At 38.9% G+C, this 17,574-nt stretch overlaps 1 protein-coding gene across 21 annotated transcripts in view; it reads right to left on the bottom strand.

Annotated features, from left to right (window-relative positions):
* Window positions 1-9,762, bottom strand: part of LOC114669639 (E3 ubiquitin-protein ligase TRIM39-like) — a 117,008-nt gene extending 107,246 nt beyond the window's left edge. For all 21 annotated transcript variants that reach the window (XM_051922394.1, XM_051922398.1, XM_051922397.1 and 18 more), the window contains exon 1: window positions 9,627-9,762. In XM_051922394.1, coding sequence (XP_051778354.1) covers window positions 9,627-9,661 — 35 coding nt within the window. In that variant the 5' untranslated portion in view covers window positions 9,662-9,762. The remainder of the gene's footprint in view (window positions 1-9,626) is intronic.
* Between the last annotated feature and the right edge of the window lie 7,812 nt (window positions 9,763-17,574).

Consider the following 17,574-nt stretch of genomic DNA (forward strand, 5'->3'; position numbering starts at 1 on the left):
AGTGATACCTTATCTGAATATTACACTTTTCTTTGTAATAAAAAATATCTGCAACATTTATTACAAATCAGAAGATCATAATACTGTGTGAACACTTTACAAGTTAATTTTACTTATATATGTAAGTACTTCTTTTTTACCACTGAATGTCTATAATACAGCTGTAATTGTCTGAACGTTTATTTGTGGATTATGATCTATTTATGAAAGTACAAGACAAGAAAAGGAATCAAAGAAAAAGGTTTGGGGCGAGGGGCGAGTCCAAAACAAAACTCATTAGCAGTGTAAAAGATGCCAGTTTTAATTGGAGTCGGAACCAGAAGTGACATCATCCGCGGGGGCGGAACTGGAAATTATGTCATCAGGGCCAGGCGGAATTTCCCAGAACTGGTCTGAAGAGAAGTGAGAGAAAGGGTCAATGCATATGGTCTGGCATGGTATTACATTCTTTCAAGCCCTTTAGCTGCCTCCTATCCACACATGTGTGACAAGGCCCCACCCTCAGCCCATCAGGTTGGGCAGTCCTAACCGAGAGGTGGTGAAACCGAGAAAGAGCATCGGTGTTGATGTAGAGAGAGCCCCAACAATGAATAAATGAAAACTCGTATGGCCTTCGACACTTTGGCTCAGCACACCACTCAAGCCTGTGTCTGAAGCGTCCGTATGGAGAATGAAAGGTAGAGAAAAGTTAGGAGCTTTCAAACCAGGTGCTGACAAAGGGCCTGTTTCAAGTCACTAAATGTCGCGTCTGTCTTCTCAGTCCATAACATTATTCGGAGCCTTCTTCTCTCTCAGAAAATTGGCAGAAATTGCGAATTTTTACAGTCTTCAACAGTCCAGTTTTGGTGAGCATGTATACTCACTGCACCCTAAATTTTTTGCTCTTAGCTGACAGGGATGGAACCCTGTTTTCATGTACAAAGCATTGCATGGTTTATTCTAGTGCAGACCATAGAAAGCTGGAAACAAGGAGCAAATATCTATAAGCAGCAGAGAAGTGCTGTTGTCAAACCCCTGCTTAAGAAAAATAATTTTGACTCCTCTATTTTTGAAAAATTTAGACCTACAGTATTTCTAACCTGCCTTTCTTAAGTAAAATTCTAGAGAAGGCAGTCATTATGCAACTTAATGATCACCTGAATAAACATTCTGTTCTTGACAAGTTTCAGTCAGGTTTTAGAACAAATCACAATACAGAAACTGCGCTAGTTAAAGTAGTAAATGACCTATGGGTAAATGCAGACAGAGGCCGTTTATCTGTTCTCATCCTCATAGATGTGAGTGCCGCATTTGATACCATTGATCACAATCCATATTACTAACTGAGAATGGTAAACCAGATATGGACGCAGGGACCTGCCCGTGGACACAGGAGACATAGTGCGCAGGCGCCACACAAAGCCCCCCTCCCCAGAGTGAAATGGGAGAGACTACGAACCGTCTGACATGCCGCAAGCAGGATAAAGCGAGGTCATAAATAAAAGACAGAGTAGGAAACAAAGTAAAACGTCATAAAGAGGTTAAAGAACGGGGCCAAACACATGGAGAGCAGGTTACAGATGATGAAAACTGGAATGCAACAGCTTCAAAAAAACCTAGGCACGAAACACATGCACAGCGAGATACAGAATATAAAGGCTGAAAAAACGACAGTTAAACGTCCACACCACACAGCGGAGGCAGACCCGGAAGGTGCAGGCGCCTACATCGCGCGTCGGAAGGCGCGGGAAAGTACGAAAGGCAAAGGCGCCTACACAGCATGGTAAAACCCGACATAATACGGAAGGCGTAGGCGTTGCCGCCATATTGTGAGTGGCACTACTGCGTACTGAAGGCGCAGGCGTCACCGCCATATTGTGCGTGGCACTACTGCGGAGTGAAGTTAGGAATAATGTGCTGTTTGGGATCGTACAAAACGCCGCACACGACCCACCGTCTGAAACTGCGGAGGCAAAGCAGGCACGGGTTCAAACCAAATGAGCTCGAGTAACGGATATACGCCTACAACGCGCGTCTCAAACCGCAGAAGCAGGGCAAGCACGGGTTCAAAACAACGCAAGCTCCTACAACGCGCGTCTGAAACTACGGCTGCCCAGCGGGCACGGATTCAAAATGCCAGGGGTAGGCGAGCGAAGCGAGCAGGGGGCAAAGCCCCCTTGTATTCTTATAAATCACCTTAGTCAGTGGCTGGGACTCTCTGGCACTGTCTAAATTGGTTTGAGTCTTACTTAATGTGCAGAAAATTCTTTGTTAGTTGTGGTAATTATACTTCGAAGACACGTGTATGTTCTATATGGTGTTCCACACGGATCTATCCTGGGTCCACTACTCTTTTCAATCTACATGCTTCCATTAGGTCAGATTATCTCAAGGCATAATGTGAGCTACTACAGCTATGCTGACAACACAACTGTATTTATCAATAGCACCTAATGACCCCAACTCTCTTGTTTCACTAACCCAATATCTGTGTTTCTGAGTGGATGAAAAGTAATTTTCTCAAACTAAATAAGGAGAAATCGGAAATCTTAGAGACTGGCAAAAATTGATATAGTGAGGGTATAAGAAATAAACTTGATCCATTAGGCTTAAAAGTCAAGACATAGGTAAAGAATTTAGGGGTAATTATTGACTCTGACCTAAGTTTTAAATCACATATTAATCAGATTACCAGGACAGAATTTTTTTCACTTAACAAATACAGCAAAAGTTAGATCTCTTATAACTTTGCAAGATGCTGAAAAATTAGTTCACACTTTTGTTTTTAGTCAACTAGATTACTGTAATGCACTCCTCTCAGGACTACCCAAAAAATACATCAATCGGTTGCAACTAGTGTAGAATGCAGTTGCCAGAATCTTAACTAGGAAAAGAAAATCTGAGCACATCTCTCCAATTTTGATGGCACTACCTATGCCATTTAGAATTGACTTTAAAATACTGCTTATGGTTTACAAAGCATTAAATAATCTCACTCCATCCTATATCTCAGAATGCTTCTCACCTTACACTCCAAAACGTAACCTTAGATCTTCAAATGAGTGTCTGCTTATAACTCCAAGAGCTAAACTTAAAAGAAGTGGTGAGGCTGCCTTCTTCTGTCATGCACCTAAAATCTGGAATAGGTTACTGATAGAAATTTGCCAGGCTAATACGGTGGAGCACTTTTAAAAACTGTCTACAAACCCATTATTTTAACATGGCTTTCTCATAGCTTCATTTTAGTGTAACCCTGATATTCTTTATATACATTTAATTATCAGTTTTATTATGGCTCCAAAATCCGTACCAACCCCTACTTTCTCTGCTGTTCTTTCTTTGCGCCACCACCACCTGATCAAAGCACCATGTGGTCCCTACACTGATGGATTGAAGGCCAGATGTCCACATGACCATCATCATCTAATTCTTCCACGTGAAGCCTGAAAACTACGAGGACTGATTTAGATAATTTATGTTAGGTAGAATGCCCAGTGGGGGCTGGGTGGTCTCATGGCCTCGAAAAACCTAGAGATTTTTTTTTCTCCAGCCCTCTAGAGTTTTTATTTGTTTTTTCTGCCCATCTGGCCATCGGACCTTACTTTATTCTTTGTTAATTAGTATTGCCTAATTTTATTTTTTGTATTTTTCTTTTTTTCTTTCTTCATCTTGGAAAACACTTTGAGCTACATCATTTGTATGAAAACATGCTATATAAATAAATGTTGTTGTCCTGGACATTGCAGGACCTATGCATAGCCACACTCTTATAAGGCCAATTTTGAATGGCATGGTGGAAGAAGAACACCGCATTCCAAGAAAAACACCTGCTACCTTCTGTCAAATTTGGTGGAGGTTCCATCATGCTGTGGAAATGTGTGGCTAGTTCAGGGACTAGGGCCCTTGTTAAAGTCGAGGGTTGGATGAATTCAACCCAATATCAACAAATTCTTCAGGATAATGTTCAAGCATCAGTCACAAAGTTGAAGTTACGCAGGGGTTGGAAATTCCAACAAGACAATGACCCAAAACACAGTTCGAAATCTACAAAGGCATTTATGCAGAGGGAGAAGTACAATGTTCTGGAATGGCTGTCACAGTCCCCTGACTTGAATATCATCGAAAATCTATGGGATGATTTGAAGCAGGCTGTCCAGGCTCGGTAGCCATCAAATGTAACTGAACTGGAGAGATTCTATATGTTAGAATGGTCAAAAATACCTCCATCCAGAATCTAGACACTCATCAAAGGCTATAGGAGGCGTCTAGAGGCTGTTATATTTGCAAAAGGCTCAACTAAGTATTGATGTAATATCTCTATTGGGGTGCCCAAATTTATGCACCTGTCTAATTTTGTTATGATGCATATTGCATATTTTCTGATAATCCAATAAACTTAATGTCACTATTGAAATACTTACTACATAAGGCATGTCATACATTAAAAGGAAGTTGCTACTTTGAAAGCTCAGCCAATGATGAACAAAAATCCAAAGAATTAAGATTTGTTCCCAAACTTTATCATATGACTGCACACAGGGCAAACATGCAAATTCCATATGCACAACAGCATGGGATGAGATTCAAACCCAGGACAATAAATCTGTGAAATGGAAACACAAAGCACTGTGCCCTCTTCCACTGGTAAATAAATATAACTGGTCTTATCAAGTTCAAGTTCAAAGTTTATTGTCATGTGCACACAGTAAGGAAACACTTTTCCCTGTACAATGAAATTCTTTCTTTGCTGTCCACACCAAATGACAAAACCAACGTATAAAGATAAACATAAATAATAAGTAGCAGATACATAATAAGTAACAGAGGCAGCATAAAGTATAAAAAAAGAATAGAAGTATAAAGTGTAATGTGCAGATAGGTGTGTGATGGACAAGTCAAATACAGTTTCAGTTGTGTGAGGTAGACAGAATGAGGTGAACCATGGTTATAAACTCCAGTGAGTTATTTAGGAGTCTAATGGCCTTGGGAAAGAAAGAGGTCTTTAGCCTGGAAGTCCTGCATTTCATACTTCTATACCTCCTGCCTGAGGGTAGAAGTGTGAACAGTTCATGTTGTGGGTGGGTGGGGTCCCTGAGGATCGAGGCAATTCTCCTGCAGACTCTGCAATTGTAGATGCTCTGCAGAGAGGGCAGTGGGGTCCTGGTGATCTTCAAAGCAGTCTTTACCACTCTCTGCAAGCGTTTGCGGTCCATAGCAGTAGTGTTGCCATACCACACGGTGATGCAGCTGGTCAAGATGATCTCAACAATGCAGCTGTAAACGTTGCCGAGGATCTTAGTTGACATCAGAAAATACAGACGCTGCTGGGCCCTCTTGACCAGCTGTGTAGTGTTAAGTGTCCATATGAGGTCCTCACTGATGTAGACGCCCAGGTCTTTAATGCTGCTCACTCTCTCCACTTCAAGCCCTCAGATGAACAGTGGCCGGTGAGGTCTCCTCTCCTTCCTCATGTCCACTATCATCTCCTTCATCTTGTCTGTGTTGAGGGTGACATTGTTATCCTCACACCTTGACACCAAACTGGCCACCTCTCTCCTGTAGGCCACCTCATCCACTCCAGTGATGTGTCTTATCACTGCAGTGTCGTCTGCAAACTTTAGGATGATGGTATCTTTGTGGGTGAACAGGGTGTTGAGGATGGGGCTGAGGACGCATCCCTGTGGGGTGCCTGTGTTTGTGATAATGGTGGCTGAAATCCTATTACCAATCCTGACAGACTGGGGCTTGCTAGTCAGAAAGTCTAGGAGCCAGTCATAGAGGGTGGGGTGCAGAACAAGTGCAGACAGTTTATGGATGAGTTTATGGGGGATAACCGTGTTAAAGGTGGAGCTATAGTCAGCAAAGAGAATCCTGATGTAGGAGTCTTTGTTCTCCAGATGGGAGAGGGAATAATGTAGTGCGGCCGCGATGGCATCTGAGGTAGACCTGTTGGGCATACTGCAGGGGGTCCAGAGTGCCCAGTATACTGCTCTGAATGTGGGTCAGCACCAATTTCTCAAAACACTTCATGATGACTGGAATGAGTGCTACCAGCCTGTAGTCATTCAGGTAGGTGGGTGGGCTTTTTTTAGCAAGGGGGACGATGATTGTAGTCTTAAAGCAGGACAGAACGATGCTTTGAACAATATATCTATTCATTTTGTTCTGCCTCGCAGAATAGCTGTTTGTTGTTCAAGGAATATTAATATAACCTTATGAATATTCATGTAAATAGTTGTAAGGAAGCGGAAATAGAATTACAGGGAGTCAGTAGTTAGACAGCATGTTTCACGATAAGTCAGTGTTAGTCCCATCGAAGCAAAGCCTGTACGTAGTGATAGGAAAATTAAGCCTTGTGAAGCTTTGAGGCTTTCTTTCTATTTTTGCCGAAAAAAAATTTGAAGCTCTGAAGCTTCAGCCCCAGTATGAACAGCGACATCTGGTGGTTAACTGAGGTCAAAGCAATCCCTCAAATGCCAAGTGAAGCAGCACTCACTGTTTCAGCCTCATGTCACTAGTAAAAGGTCAGAAAAGTCTGTGTTCATTTTATTCTGCTAAGGTCAATGGAGTAGCTAGCTTCCTGAAGGCCCACGTGCAGCGCCCTGAGGTGGGCTCCTCCTGTCTAGTATAACTGTTAGTAATTTATTTGCAACTTCCTAGGGGCCGGCTAGGCAGTGGCGTCCGCGACCATGTCACCATCAGATCACTTTATTACAGCTGGTGTAAGTTAGCAAAAGTAAATTGTGGGAATGGAATGTGGGAGGTGTGGGTAGTACTACTAGTGCATAAATATATGTAAAATGTGGACCCATTTACTTTTCCAAGACAACTTTGTGAAGGAAGATGATTAAAATGTAACATTAATCTAGAAAGCAGAAACTTCTGTGCTATAAAATGAAGCAATTTCAATTTGTAATGAATTGAAACGACAACACCGGCTGACAGGATACTAATTGAGTTGTTTTACACAAGTTCTGAGAAAATGGACATCATAAACGTGGTGACGCTCACAAATCCTCACAGTAGTGACAGTAACGCACAGTAAGTCATACTAATGTATGAAAGAAAACAGATTACAGATATGTTAAACTGTTAAAGCTTACAAAAATGGAACTGACGGACAAGTCACAAATCATATTACTTCCAATATCACTAGTACTTTAAAATACTCGCTTGCATGCCTTCTGTTGCACAAAAGTCTCAACAATGTTTGACACGTCAAGTTGTCTGGCACACTTGTTTTTGATTGAGAGTACAGCTAAGATACTAAATCTGTCTTGCGACCTGGTGCATCTGGGGTCATTTTTGATGAGTTTTAATTTGGAGAACGATCATTCACATGCAGCAACAGTCACTGGTATAGTCAGCAGTAACATTGAAGCCATTCAAACGTCACTGAAAGTAGACGACAGTGCACAGTGATCTATCAGCAACAGTTCAGTTACTTCAAAAACAATCGCTTTGGTTGACAGGAAGGATTGAGAACCTGCACAAAATGACAATTGAGCGGAAAATGCCGGTGAAATGTCGGTGCTCTAGCATTCAACGAGAAGATCGGCAGCAGCATACCATTCGTCGTTAGCCATCGAGGTTTACAGTTGATGGTGACAAAACACTGAACGTTGAAGCCACTGCATCGAGACTGTGAAACCATTGTTTTAGATGAGTTATTAAATTTTAAAAAGTTTATACCAGCTCATAGACCCTTGTGCTTTGCACAATCTGCACAATCCATTGCTACTCCAGTGCCTAAGATCCTTGTCCATTTATACTATTTAACTTTAGAACGCTGTTTTCCCCTGGTAGTTGTTATCTGTCACCAAAGCTCTCCAAATCTTTCTCACCTCACAGCCCAACATTGTTGAATGAGAATGATGCACTACATATGGGCTACCTGTTAATTTAAAGCCAAAGCTGTCAAACTGATGAAATGCCGTGAAACCAATAAAGCGCGCTGTGAAGCACAGATGACAATCGAAGCTTTAAATACCATGGGTCACGTGACAGTGGTGTTTTGACACAAGCTCCGACACCATGATTCGACTCACTACGCATCAGATTGACTGACGCAAGTTTCAGTATCATTTTCCCATCTCTACCTGTAAGTATTATTTTAAGTTAATTGGATAAGCATATAGCAAAGTTATATTGTTTATTAATATCGGTAATTATTTGTAATTTGTTTCTTTTCAGTTTCACTCTGACTGCATAAAATCGAAATAAAATTGGAGCAAGGCGCTATCTCCTGATTTTATGAATCTTTTGTAAAGTACAGTCTGGTTGCTGTTTACTTTCTGGTTCAAACACCAAAGACGAGACTAGTACACATTTACTGATTATTTTGGTTCAATACGAGGTACAATATGAACATATGAAAAGTAGAACAATGCTTTAAAAACAATACTTTTCATAAAACTAAAATGAGCACATGTGAAGAAATATCAAGGAGAATCTAAATTAACCCAAGATATTAGAAAGTGAGCAGCTACTGAGATAAAAAAAAACTAAAAATGAAAAGATGACTGGGATCATAAAGTAATTACCCAATAATGTTTAAAGATGCCTTTTACAATTAGGGCACTGTAGTACCAATCTTAGTGTCACTTATGTTATTGTACACCTCTCACTACCTGCTTATAGTGCTTATGCCTGATTACTCATAGATTTCATTAAACTGGATTGAAATCACAAATATGAAAGAATAAAAAGAAACACAACAACCACCAAACATCCCACCATTTCCTGCTGCAAAGATTAAGCCTGTAATATACTATTTATTTTCATTTTAAAAGTAGTGCTTGGTTGTTCACAGAAAACCTTACTCCAGGAACTCAACAGTGAGATTGTTCTAATTGATTATAGAATAAAACAATCTTTATTTAAAATAATAACATTCTTTAGTGAATTACCATCCCAAGGTGCTTTAGAATTGTAAAGAGAGTATAACATATTTTACTTTTTCTGTTTTTAGTTAGAGTACAGCCAGGTTAAGGTCAGTGAGCCAGAGGCAAAACTGAAATTCACACTGGGATTTAAAGTACAGTACATTAACCAAAACACAATATTGCTTGAATTTAATAGACACACAGAGAACATACAACCTCCACATCCACATCCAACATGCCAAGAATTAAACCCACTGTGCTGTAAATCAGAAACCATATGGCAACAGAAGTGCTGTGCTCAGTAAGCATTTGTTCCTATAAACTATGCTATAACAAAGGTGACGTGATGGTGAGGAATTCTCTAATAGCAGATGAGTGCAGCACAAAGTGACCTGCGTCAGCTCACAGAGCCCAGTTACAAGTACAAGTAGTACAAGTGCTATTTGCCCACAACTAATGCTCTATTGCTCTGTAGTTTTCTGGAATCTTCTTTTCACGTGTATTCTTTAATTTTCAAATTACTTAATTTTCCTTAACTCCATTTTGAAACACATTTTATCCTGGGCTCAATTATTAATGGGCTGTAATTGTTCATTTGAGTGAACAAAAGCTGTCTCTCTATGCAAAGGGTACCCATTAGAGCTGTGTGCCAGTTTAAAACATTAAAAATAAATAAAATATATATGCAGTTTAAAGGGTGAGTTTAGTTTACTGTCTGTTCTAGTGGGATGTCATTATTGTTTAATGTTTGAAATAATATACCTTTTGCCATGGTAATTCATCATGTTCTTCTTCATAACAAGCCACAGGAGTCAAATCTGTAACAGAAATCCACATTTTAAATAAAGTGTATCTCTAAGAAAATATGTATGAAAAGAGTTTGCTTGTGTCATTGTAAAAATGAGTTAAGGAAAGCTGATGACTGTATCTTGCCAGATAGGTCCATTTTTGTTAATATCAAAACTTCCAAGATGTACCAGCAAGCATGCACTGCTTGTAAATCTCTACACATCACGATGTTTCTTGCTTGCTTTCAATTCAATTCAATTCAATTCAAAGAAGCTTTATTGGAATGACAATTATCATCCTGGTTTGCCAAAGCAGAAACAGTACAGTTAATAAGTGTATATAAAGTTAAGGGAATAAAAGATAATGAGAAGTGCAGAGGATAACAATAATATAATTAATAATAATATAATAATAATATAACTATGTTTAAAAGGATCTATAAATACAGTACATATTGTACATATAAACTTTCACATACATTAGCATAACTATAAACTGCCTGTATAGATCTCTCTTTCTCTCTAGAAACATTTCCAAAAATGACACTAATCATGTACACTAAAATGTACACTAAAGTGGCACACTACACACAGCTAAATAAAGGACAGGTAATGCTGTTCTTTATGTATCATAGAAGTGCATTTCAGAGAGACTACAAGAATTAATGTCAATCTAGCATTCTCACTCTCCCATTAGTGAGCAGAAATAAGTAATAAGAGTTTACGTCATGCTGTCCAGACAAACAGGTAAGAACTGCACTATGCCCTGTACGTGTTACATTATTAATAATACTGCTGCATAATTTGCTTAATGTTATGTAATAGTCGTCTCTACAGACAGCTGTTCAAATAATGAATAATTTCACATTACAGAACCAAATATTTTTCATCCATCTGCATGCACTAAATAAATGCTGGCTGTAAAATACTACACGCTAAAAAGCTCTTAAATCTGCCAACGGCAGCCGGAAACACAAAACCAGTCCAGTAATGCGATGTGATCAACGCTCTGCTCATGTGGCTTTGGCCTCATGCGTATCAATTTATTTGCTATTAATATTTTTTTCCAAAAAGTTGAAAATCCTTTAAGCAACAGGGTGGGAGAGAAGAGTCAGTTCAAGGTTAACACGAGCCGTCCAGCCAGCCCATCCATCATCTCCTAACCCAATAGTGCAACCGAAATCGTCAGCACCGTTTATAATACATAAATTAATATTATCCAGAAAAACTAAAGTTTATTTTCGTTTTAATACTTAAAAAAATTAAGTTAACGAACGTTTACACTTACAGTTCATTTAAAAAGGAAAGTGAAACTGTTCAGCTCAAAAGTCAGCTTCCAATTGGCTCATTAAAATATGACGCTGACACTACAATAAGGAAAACGAAAATAAAAATACCATTGTTTATGTTTTTTTCATAATGCTTGTGGATTGTTTAGATATGCATTGTTCACAGCTAAGACGCAGAATTAATGCAAAGATATACGCGTTAATTTAGAAATACTAATCAAAATAGCAGGCTACTTTTTGAAATACCAAGAAGCTGACTGCATCCAGTGCAAACTGTGCTCATCAACAGTAAGTCTATAGTAATGCTGGTTTACTGACCTGTCATGGAATTGCTCTACCAGCTATGCCACTGTGTTCTGAATAGCGGTGAAAGCTCCGCCTGCATACTTCCACAACTCAGGGTCTCTGCTAAACAGCCAATCAAATTACGTTTTTATGTCACATGATGAATTCGTGGCGCTCCGCGGTCTTTCTCTATGTATAAGATTTAGGGATGTACAAAACGATTCTTTTTGATTCGATCCATTTCCTTCAGTTCAAAACCATGATTCGAATCTTTGAAGCACTGATTCGTTCACCTCAAAAAAAACAAAAAAACAGTAAGCTATATTCTAGTTTAAAATCTAGAATAGTATCATAACAGTGTAATGACTTTAACAACCAAACAATACAAGCAATATAAAAAACAAGCAACAAAGTAAATAATTCACATGTACTACTACTATTGATAATAATCCTCTTATTGAATTTTGACAATACATACAATTTCAACAATAAAAAACAGACGTACAAACAGAACTTTACAATAGTCCGCACATAACGATAAAACTGTGAGAAAATTAAAATATGACAGACTAAAATTGATTTTAGTTTTGGATTAATCTTCCGCAATTTCCTTCTTTTATATCCTGCCCTTTCTGATGCTACCTTACATACATACAGTATATCATCAGTGAACTGAACTGAGATTCAGTGTACTGCAAGTCACTTGCCATCAGTTTGTTCTGCCGTTCAGTACATGAACCGATTCTTTCGGTGAACTAGTTCGGTGCACTTGGTCTCTTGTCTGCAATTCGTTCATCAGTTCAGTATGTGAACAAACTTGCAAAGGTTCTCCAGATCAATATGGGGCATAGATGTTCATTAATCAGTCAGTGTACTAAGACAGTCATAGTCACCCTGTTGGAGTGAACCGTTCAATAAGAGGTGCTTGGTGAAATTTATTTGGCTAGCTGTCATCATGACCGTTTTTACTGTTTACAGTTTACTGATTTTTTATTTCCAGAAGACAGTGAAGTTAATGATAGTCCCAGACTGTTGCGAGACATGGAATGCATTATAAAACGTAGCACACACTGCGCATACCTCGAAAAGATTCATTCTTTAAGGCCATTGAACCAATACACTCATGCTCAAAACTAGTTTGTTCGTTAATTGCAAATCACTAGTGTGATGTGAATCTCGCTACTAAAACTGCTGTAGAAACATACATTTACTTTGTGCATATTGTTTTGTATTGTTTTTACTGTAGTACAACTTTAGTTCCAGCCCTCCTCTATTTTTCCTTTAGTTACAAAGTGTGCCTTTCTAATTTACAAACAAAATATTCCATGACATCAATGATTTTGCAATTAAAGCAGTGCTTTAAATGGTTCAGTACATAATACCCACACTTGTATGTTTTGCTCTTGGGAGTACTTTGGAGTTTCTCTTGCCTACCAGCAGTATGTAATATGTCTGTGTCCGGGTACCATGCATTTTACAAGTGTGAGTTACATTTCGAGCGTGAGTGATGCACGTGGCAAGTGTTTTGTGGTCACTTTATTTTTGGCAGTGTTCTTGCATGGACTTACTGCTAAAGTCCATGTGTGAGCACCACACATTTTATAAGTGCAACTTGAATTTTGTAAGCACGACGTACATTTTCAGCTCACATGACACATTTTTCAAACTATTTGGTCACGTATTTGTGTTCTTGCTAAAATAATTTGAGAGCGAAAGCAGCCAGAATGGGACATTTTTGTCCTGGCCAATGAGAATAGTCGGTGCTAACTAGCCAGTCACGAGGGGCATGAGTACCAGGCTGCAGGCCTCTACCTCCTTTGAGAGTATCGACCTGCAGAGCAACAGCACCATAGTCACCACAGGTTCTGTGCCAGCAGTTTCAGGGTGGAAGTGACATCACCTCATGTCTAGACCAACAGTATGGTAACAGATGTTTATAGCTCATCAGAAATCAAATTGATTGACAAACTAACCACACCAAACCCTAACCTTAGCAAAGCTAACTTCTAATATTAACTAACCCCTAACCTTAACCATTTACGATACACACTAACCATACTGACCCCCCATCTTACATTCCATCCTATAAGTGCTGGTCTAGAACTGCTGGCATAGACCTGCAGTGACGTATGGTGCTCTGGCTCTGCCATTGGATTGTTTCCTTCCCCAACTCCAAATGGGAATGCCCATAGTATATTTGAAACTTAATTAAAGTATGGCTTTTTTTCAAATGTTGGTGCCATTGTTGCGTCCAGTGATTGATTATATGCTCTACCTCAGCAAACAGCATTATATTAAAAATCATTAAGCAAGATGAAGAATTATTCTAAACGTAACAGGTTTTTTAAAGGTGGTACCTGTTTTTGCAGCAAGCAAGCAAACAAATTGCCATGAGTGGAGTGTCCATTTAATATTAGAAAGTGGAATATGATTGTTGTATATTATTGTGCATACGCTGTCAAACTAAGACAACCAAACATTTTAAAATTATGACCTCTAAATTCTTTTACATTTGGTTCAGAAACTGTTGCATACTGAGTGTAGGCTTTTATTTGGGATCGATTTTTTACATACAGTAAAGGTTAGACTGTCTGGCAACTCTTAATTTCTCCTGATTTCATTAAATGTTGTTGTGTGTGATAATTTGCTCTGCCATGCACTGACGCTGCATCAAGGGTTGGATCCTGCCTTGTGCCGATGCTACTGTGACAGGTCCTGTCTCCCTTTAATGTTACAATCAAATAAATGGACTAAATATAATAACTCAAAGAAAGGTTTGTAAAGTTAAGTAACCTTTAAAGAACAATTTATTTTACATTTTCACATTTAAAAATCCAACTTTTTAAGCATATGTTTACCAAACACTATTCAGTTACATTAAAAAGTAAAAGACAGCACTACTGCCCCAGATCCAAATTCGCAGTTGTTAATGTAACTTCTCCAAATGAATGGGCCATAACTGCCCCATCCAATATCTTCATTGACATCATGTTTTACATCAGCAGGCTGGTTAGACTTGTAACTTTTAATTTCTTAATTTCTCCTTTCTACTGTGAACTACTAATAATTGCTTGTAATATAGAATTATTTGTTTTGTCTCCAATAGCACTCAAATACAGTATGTACATACCCCTACACAATTCAAGCCTATGGCTTATGAAAGCTAAACAAGCAGCAGCAGCAGCATGTGTCAGTAATGATAAGACCCCAACACATAACCATTAACTATCTGTTTATGCAATAATCAGGGCTGTACTGAGCAGGATATCAATGTAATCACTGGGTTGTTTTACTACATTCATTAATACATACATTTTTTGTTTTAAAGCAGTCTTCCTAATTGACAAAGGCAGTGATTTGTGCACATATACATTATAATATATCCACCTGTCCACTCATTTCCTGACTCGATTATCTAGGGAAGAGCCACAGGACAGCAGAAGGCCATTCTAGCCATACTGACACAGAGAGAACATGCAAACTCCATGCAGGGAGGACATGAACCCTGGTCTTATTACTGCTATACAGCACCACTACCACTGTGCTACCATGCCATCCTTAATTATATATAGTTAAAATAAAATACACATATTGTAATAAAAAGATGATTAAATTATGCCAGCATAAAATATTAATTACACGCATAATTTTCAATACATTTACACTCCAGTTGCAAGGTATACTCTTTACAAGCAAGCAAATCTAGGATACAAATTTTAGGAATTATTTCACATACAGTCAGTTGAAATTTATAAGATACACCCCCACCTTCACACAAGTCCAATAGGTCATATATCACAAGCTTACGGTGCTATTTATTTGAGCATTGGCAAAACAAGTGACCTTGGTGCCTTTAAACATGGCATGATAGTTGGCACCAGGTATGCTGGCTCTTCCATCTCCTAAACAACTGTTGTCATCTGTGTTTCCTTCACTATCGTTTAAAGGGTTTACTCAGAATGATATGAAAAGCAAAATACTATGAGGGGTAGGTGATCCTGGGAAAAGAAGTTGATTTTTCAGGCAAATCCAGGTTCTTTTTGCACCATGCTAAAATAATGAAAAGAATTTGGCACAAGCAACATTATTCCATGGAGCCATCTTGTTTGGGGTCAACAGTGCAGTCTAGTAATGACAGTATGAGGGTGTAGAGAATTTTTGCAAGTACACATTAGGGCCCGTAAAAGACAAAGAAGAAGGTCTAACAGTAAAACTATTTGAGCAATTTTGTTATACGAATTATTTATTTCATCACTAGTTTTTCCTCTCACAGATGGAAATTTGTAAGTCTATGTTTAAGTTGAATTTAGGGATGTGTACATAGGACATACAGTTTACCTAGTGCGATGAAAATCTGATTTGAATGTTTCCTTAGAACAGTGACAAAAACACAATACCAGGAAAGACACATAAAGTATATACATGGGTGTGCCAGGCAAATCGATCTTAACCTGGAGCCAAGAGTGCTTCAGACACAGCATTGCTGTTGCCAGGAAGAACTTGCAGGTCTGGCCTAGACCACTACTTGACAGAGGAATCTTCCCCTAGTATCTCCCTCTAGCAGGCTCTAAGGTCCATAACAGGTCTTTCCACTTCAGCAGTAACTCCCATGTAACTCTGAAGGTGGCCAAATATGAGCTACGTCAGACAGGATTCCACCACCCATTGTATTGAGGGAATACATGGCTCCTGGGAGGCAGTCTCCTTCTTTCTTTATGATATACTGGCATCTCAAACGGGAAATTAAAAAGCAACTGTCTCTGCTGGTTTGCCCACCTCCCATCTGGAATAGTAAGCACTAACCATCCTAGTCAGGAATGTCCATCATAATAGGCTCGCCTTTTCAAAAGCCACCAAGCTAGTGGTCACAGTGGAGCTCACATTGCTCACACACAGACTTTGGCAGTAACTCCATGTAAGAATACTACCAAAAATCACATGACCACAAAACACTTGCCAAATGTATCACTCATGCTCAAAATGTTACTCACAAAATGCATTGAAAATATAACTTTTGTTTTGTTGTTATCATCATTATTGTCATTATTATTATTACCACATTACCACGCTTATTTTAACTTCACCTGTTTGCTGTGTGGTACAAATCTTGTAATCGATATTTAACCCACTTCCTATTGTCCAAATGATTTAAACTTTTGCACATTTGAATCAATAATCAGTATCACTAATTGATCAATTAATCCATGGTAATTAAGAAATGAAAATTTCATATGAAGAATAGTTGAAGATTTCACCAATAGATGGCGCTAGTAACGGCTAGAAATATTAAAGGAAGTGTTAAAATATTGATTACAAAATTATACTAAAACAAACCCAAGACTAAAAGTTGAAAATAATATATATATAAACATACTTTTTAAAAACCATGCTTATATTAAGTTAAAAAGTGTACTAAAAAGTAAAAATAAGTCTCTCATACATCACCCGTAAAATAAAAGCATGGGCGCTTTTCATCAATCAATATTCAACAAACACTTCTTAAAATCTTAGCAAAAGCGCCCACCTTTTATTTTACGAGTGATGAATGAGAGACTTATGTTTGACTTTTTAGTACACTTTTTAACTTAATATAAGCATGATTTTTAAAAAGTATTTTTTTATATTGTGAAAGGTGCTATATAGCGCCCGACCCGGCACAGACTGAGGCAGAGGCACGTACTTAAATAAAACAGATTTTTATTTTTCTTCAGCCGTGGGGCACGCCTTCCTCGTGTCCCACAGGTCCAACACAGTCCCACAAGCACTTAAATATAGCACACCAAACAACACTTTCCTTCCACTTTGGCACCACCACTCCTCCCAGACAACCTCGTCCTCTTCCTCCCGATTCTGGCTCTCCTGAGTGGTGGTGGCTGGCCCTTTTTATATCCCACCCGGAAGCGTTCCAGGTGCTTGACCACCTGGTCCTAATTGCACTTCCGGGTGGGGCTGAAGATATGACCAGCCAGGCTGCTGACTCCATGCAGCTTCCCCTGGTGGCCATCCGAGCCCCCAACCAGGCTGTGGAGGACTCCATCTCCCATGGAGCCATGCGCCGAGTTGGGGAATCATCGTCCGCCAGGGAGGCTGCCACCAAGCGTCCTGGGGGAGGTATTGAATTGTCCATGGCTGCTCCCCCGGAACAGATGCAGCAAGGGCGTCCCTGCCGGGCATAAGACCCGGCTGTCCATTACAATATATATATTATTTTACATTTTTTTAAAGTTTGTTCTTACCAAATGTTACATATCTATACAAGGAATGAACATGGGTAATATGCTTAAAGTAATTCATTTTAAATTTACACAGTGTCAAAATATATTAAAAAACAAACCAAGAAGCACTTGC

The sequence above is a fragment of the Erpetoichthys calabaricus genome, chromosome 2, assembly GCF_900747795.2.
Source record: "Erpetoichthys calabaricus chromosome 2, fErpCal1.3, whole genome shotgun sequence".
Taxonomy (NCBI): Eukaryota; Metazoa; Chordata; class Cladistia; order Polypteriformes; family Polypteridae; genus Erpetoichthys; species Erpetoichthys calabaricus.